General features: G+C 47.0%; 1 protein-coding gene across 3 annotated transcripts in view; it reads right to left on the bottom strand.

The window, feature by feature from the left end:
- The window catches only part of UBE2E1 (ubiquitin conjugating enzyme E2 E1), a 534,712-nt gene that overhangs the window by 67,201 nt on the left and 462,176 nt on the right, over positions 1-5,335 (bottom strand). The window contains exons 2-3 of one of the 3 annotated variants that reach the window (XM_011357071.2): positions 4,554-4,738; positions 617-667 (exon numbers count right to left, since the gene is read on the bottom strand). The exons of 1 other annotated variant lie outside the window; for it this stretch is intronic. In XM_011357071.2, the coding sequence (XP_011355373.1) occupies positions 617-667; positions 4,554-4,705 (203 nt within the window). In that variant the 5' untranslated portion in view covers positions 4,706-4,738. The remainder of the gene's footprint in view (positions 1-616; positions 668-4,553; positions 4,739-5,335) is intronic. One more of the 3 variants, XM_011357147.2, reaches the window with a different exon arrangement.

Raw genomic sequence — 5,335 nt, 5'->3', positions numbered from 1 at the left:
CACAGTTTTTGAAATTGAAACACATATTTACTGTATACAGTCTGAATAAAGCAATTTCAAGGAAAAACATCCCAATGGAAAAGTTTAAATGTATAAAATAACTTAAAACCTTTTTATCAAAGCCACAAATTATTTCCTAAATTGGTTTGCCAAAAGCCCAACACAAAACTTACATATTATGGAAAAGTTTGAGGATCCACTGTTTGATTTAACTCTATGCTTTCCTAGTAGAGGGCTTGAATAACCGATCATAGCAGAGCAACTTTCTAAGCCTCAATGTCCCTGATCATCTAAACGGTTTTACATCATCCTTATGACATATGAAAGATCCAGAATTAGGCAAATGTACATCTTTAAATTCACTTGACAGTTTTGTTTCATATATGTAAAAGCATCCACTCGAAATAAACTATTACTTCTCTTCATTATAGTACTGAAATTGTCAGAGGCGCATCGAAACATCATACTCAGGTTAATATCAGCTTTACTTGACGTTAGCACCAAAACGAGGGGTATTAAACGAAAGAATAAAAGCAAAGTTCATAATAAAAAGAAAAAAATCCAAGATGAAGGTTAGAAGAATTTTAAAAAGAAATAAATTTGAAAGAACGCTCACCTGCAGTTAGGCGGAGGGTCTAAAGTGATATCTGCCAGTTCCTTCTGAATCCTGGAGTCAGGGAAGTAAGAGAGAAAAACACAAGAAGCATTTAGGCGTTGGTAACCTCCCATCTGTAATGCACCGTTCTGGCAGATAAACCTAACCTCCTGCCGTGATAACTGGATTCTACTAAGGGAGAAAACACACACCAAAAGCTTCAGAGATCCGTCATTTAGGAAAAAACTTTTCACACGGGCAGCGAGTTGGCGGGCCAGGGTCTCTTGTTATCATCTACAACGTTTGGGTGCGAATCTGGCCTCGGACCCTAAAGCAGTTTTATTTCTTGGTGTTTTCCACTTAGGAAATAATTTAAAAGCTTCTCACTTGCGGACTAGTTTTCTGAATGGTACTAGAATGTGTCAGCAGCACACATTCATCTTCCCTGGACCTCCGGAGAAATCAGAGCCATCGCGAGGGTGTAAGGACACGCCCCACAGTCTCCGCCCCCCCGCCCCTCAGAGCCCGCCCGAGTCACCCCTTGCACCTGGGACGTCCTCACGCCCAACCCCGCAGGGCGCCCCCCCAGGCCGCCCCGCGTCCTCAGTGAAGATGTCAAAATGGCCGCTCCCCGCGGGGCCCCTCGGGCCCTAAGTGACCTGCCCGCCGTCGCGGGGTGCCGGGAGCGCACAGGCCGCAAAGCGGACCCCTCCGGCTGGCCGCCCACGGCCGCCCGGGATCCCCGCCCCCACCCGCGTGCACCCCACGGCTGGGGCCGCGCATGCCGGCCGCGCGGGTGAAGTTGCGTGTCAGGGGTGGAGAGAGCTGCGCTGAGACACCGGGCGACTTCCCAGCTCACCTCCACCGCGCCCCGTAGCCTCCAGCCCCGACGCCGCGCGCGGGCCCCAGCCGCGAACACGGCCTCCAGTAGCAGGCCCGCAGCCCGCACAGGTGCACCTGGGCCCGCCCCGGGTCCCGCAGGCTCGCTCGCACTCTCGGCCCACCTTTGCGGACCTGCTTTTTCCCCGGACATTCTCTAACTTCCCTTAGGTCTGTCCCCTTCTTTCTCCATCCGGTTTTCTGTCTCTGCAACAACTCACGACTTCACAAAGAACTCCATCCCCCACTCCTAGGCCGACGCCACCAGGCCGTTCACACCAAGCCCTTGCCTTTGTCTTCTGCTTACCTAGGCGCTTAGAGCATCAATTAAGACGACAAAGTTTGAGGCCTTCGAAACACTGCCTTCAATTTTTATAACCTTTCCTGCTCCTCTCATTTAAAGCTCTAACGGGCTAGGTTTTAACTTAAAAATCTTACTGAGGCAGCACGGTAGTAAAAAACTAATACACATTCTAAACGCAATCTGAATCACAATGGATGCTTTTCTCTTTTAAAAGGTTTTCTGAGGGTAGAAAGACAAGGCTGGCTGGATCCTTTGGGGAGCAGGTTTTAGAAAGCACTGTTTTTTCCAGGTATAAGAGAATTTAAGGGTGGTGATTGGAGACGTGCTTTGAGTCTCCTACTGGAGAACATTTCCTGTCCCCTACAAATCTGGTCAACCTTAGGGGTTTTGCTCACAATCCCTACTATTATCTATGTGTCCTGCTAAATTCTACTGCTAGCAATAACTATCTTAGTTCTGAGATACATCCCTGCTGTATGACTCATTATTGCATGTCAGAGTAAAAGTTTGGAACCCTGGTTTCCTGATTCTTGACCTGCATGCATATTAGAATGACTGTATGTTAAGACCTAAGTACATAGGCAAAAAATATCCTCCCCCTGAGGATGTCGCATAAAAATACTCAATGACTTCACTTCTCCTTGCCAACCCAACCTCTACTACTAAATAGTCAAGAGTAGTCGCTTCTTTAATATCTAAAAAGTGTAACACCACAGACAGCTTTATCCACTTCATCTCTACAGCAAACATTTGCACCATTTCCAGAATACTGGCAAAAGATTTGCAAGAGTAACTCACATATGTTCCATAGACATTCCTGTCCAGACCACTCTCAATGGGGGCTTTCCTGTACCCGTGGGCTAGAAGCCACTTTCCAGTATACAGTTAAGTAACCTTCTGTCAGCCAATTCAGGCTTCTTTTTCATTCTATCTCCGGGTATACAAGCGTCTTCCAATTCTATGAGCAACACCTGCTTTCCAAATCAATGTATTTCACAGAGTCGCTTCTATTGGGTCCGGCTAAGATCAATTTGCCCTTATTCTTTACTGGATACACTGTCGCTTTCCATTTTTTACCTTTACTACTAACCTAAGCTCTGCTTTAACACTAACAGCCACTCTTTCAGCAAGATATCCACGGAGCTAAAACTGATGTTAACTTTATAGGTAAAATTATATTTGTAGCTTCCATCTCATTTTTTACACTTACCTTCCCAGGCATTTCCAAAAGTTTAACTTCCTTAGCATAAACAGACAAATTTTGTTTTGTGACAAATCCCCCTCTGTAATTTACTGACACAAAGCAGACTATTTTCTATCTGAAACTTGCGCCTTTACCCTCGAATATATACATGTACACAAAATACAGAAACACTAATAACCTAAAGCAAATATCCTGCTTTAGTCAGATCAGGCCAAAAGTTGTCCCAGTACAGATCAAGGAGCCCTGACCCTGAGAGGGGAGCGTGATCAAGGAAGGCCCCATCCTGAGTGGGCAGCCTAGATGTCAGGTTCCACTACACAATGAGGGCCAGTAAGGACTCCCGGGAGGCTGAGATGCAGTCAAACCAATTCTCTGAAAACGAGAACAATCTTGCCAAGGACTCTTGCCACTTAATAGTGTAGACTATTTAAGCTTAAGTCACTCCATCTACTCAGGGTTAGATCACCAAAGCACTTTACCAACTTTTCAAATTTCAAGTCAAAGAGAATGACAGAACGAACTTGCAAACTCCAAGTTCCAGGTTCACTAGTCAGTGGAGAGATCTAAAGCCTCATGTTCCATTTTTTACATTCTTTTAAGAAAGATGTCCCTATCTGGTTAGATTTAGATTCCTTACTATCTTTCTGGTTTGTCACTTTAAAGTTTAATGACGGTCCACCTGAGAGGAGGAGTTAATGAAAGTAAGGGGGTTTCCAGGAATCTGCTATAGATTCTTGGAAGAGTCATGGGGATCAGAGGGAATTACTGAAGGATGGTGAAGGTAAAAAGTAGTTTCTTCTCTTCCAAGAGGAAAAGAGTAAAGAAAAAGAGCCAGCACTTGAATACAACTTGTGCCATTAAAAAAAAAAAAATTTACAGCACAAGAGGAAATAGCACCAAAATTTTTGAGTCTCCCTGAAATTCGGTAAATTCAATTGCTTAAACTGAACAAGAGAATTACCGTTTTCATCACATATTGATTCCTTCATTTGCCTCAACTCCGAATCAGAAAAATCTCTTTAAACTCCATTGGAAAACTTCTGTCTCCACTTATTACATTTCTTACTCTGCTAGTATGAGTTATTTATTCCTTATGCAATTTGTGGAGGAAAGCTCCATTCAAAAGGATCGTATGTGCAACAGGTGAGGAAGATGTAAGATGGTAATAGAATTTTCATTTTGAGAGTTGTCTGAGCAGGAATTAGTAATTAAGTGCGATGACTGCCTTGGAGAGGGTCACATATTTGTGATTAATAAGACAAGTAATCTGAAATCATTTTGGGGGGGGTCAGTAATAGAAGTAATGAGGATTCTCACAAACTTCAGCAAGAAATGGAAAAGGCAAGCCACAACAGAGACAGGTGGACAACGATTAAAAGGAAAAAAAAAAAAAAGAAAACGAAAAACAAGCAGCAAGAGAAAAAATAATTAGGGCGTCCGAGGCCCTTCTTTCATTTTTAAGAACACAAATCATGAGGCGCATTTATGCTACCCTCATTGGGAGACAGACCAAATGCCGCAAGAGGCAGTTCGGGAAATAGGAAGCCTGAAGAAAAAAAAAAGTACGGTACCTCTTGGCGCTGGTGGAGAGGAGTTTGGAGTTTTTGCTCATGCTGACTTTACTCTCCTTCTTCTTGGGGGTGTTTGTTTCTTTCTCGGTTTGCTGGTTGGAGGACGAAGATGAGGAGGAGCTGGTGCTGGCCCTCGAATCGTCATCCGACATAGCGAACCCCCCACCCCACCCCGCAAACAGCCCCTGCAGGGGGAGGGAAACAAAACAGAAACACAACCCTGCAGCCAGTGTAAATAAGGAACTCGGGTGCTGTCAGCAGGACTTGGGTCAGGGGTGCACCCGACCGCCCACCGCCCTCCACTCGCTTTTCAAAGTCTTCAGGCCCATTAAGGCTTCTGCACATTGGACGCGGCTTGTTTGTTTATTTTGGGCCCCAAGCGGGGGACGCGGTGGGAAAACCGTCAGGAGCAAAGCGAGCTGCCCCTCCCTCGCCCCCCGGGGCTCGCATCGGGGCTGGGAGGGGAGAAGCCTGGCGGGCGGAGGAGGGCTGGGTGGGGGCGCGGGCGCCTCGGCGGGGCAAGGAGGGAAGGTCCCGGCGGTCAGCCGGCCTCGGGGGTGTTTTCGTCGGCTTTCCGGGGGTCGCGGGGGGCGGGTGGCCAGGGCGAGACTGCTGGGGCCGGGAGCAGAGTTTGGCAAGGTCGGGAAGAGAGCAGGGGCGGAGAGGAGTAAGAGAGGAAGCCGAAACAGGGGGACGGAGGCGGGGAGCGGGTGCCCGAGTGGGGGAAGGGAGAGGCCGGCACGGGGCGGGGGGGTGCAGGGACGAGGAGGCCCGAAGTCCCC

Source organism: Pteropus vampyrus, unplaced genomic scaffold, assembly GCF_000151845.1.
Source record: "Pteropus vampyrus isolate Shadow unplaced genomic scaffold, Pvam_2.0 Scaffold1, whole genome shotgun sequence".
Taxonomy (NCBI): Eukaryota; Metazoa; Chordata; class Mammalia; order Chiroptera; family Pteropodidae; genus Pteropus; species Pteropus vampyrus.
This window is presented reverse-complemented; position numbering and strand designations above follow the sequence as displayed.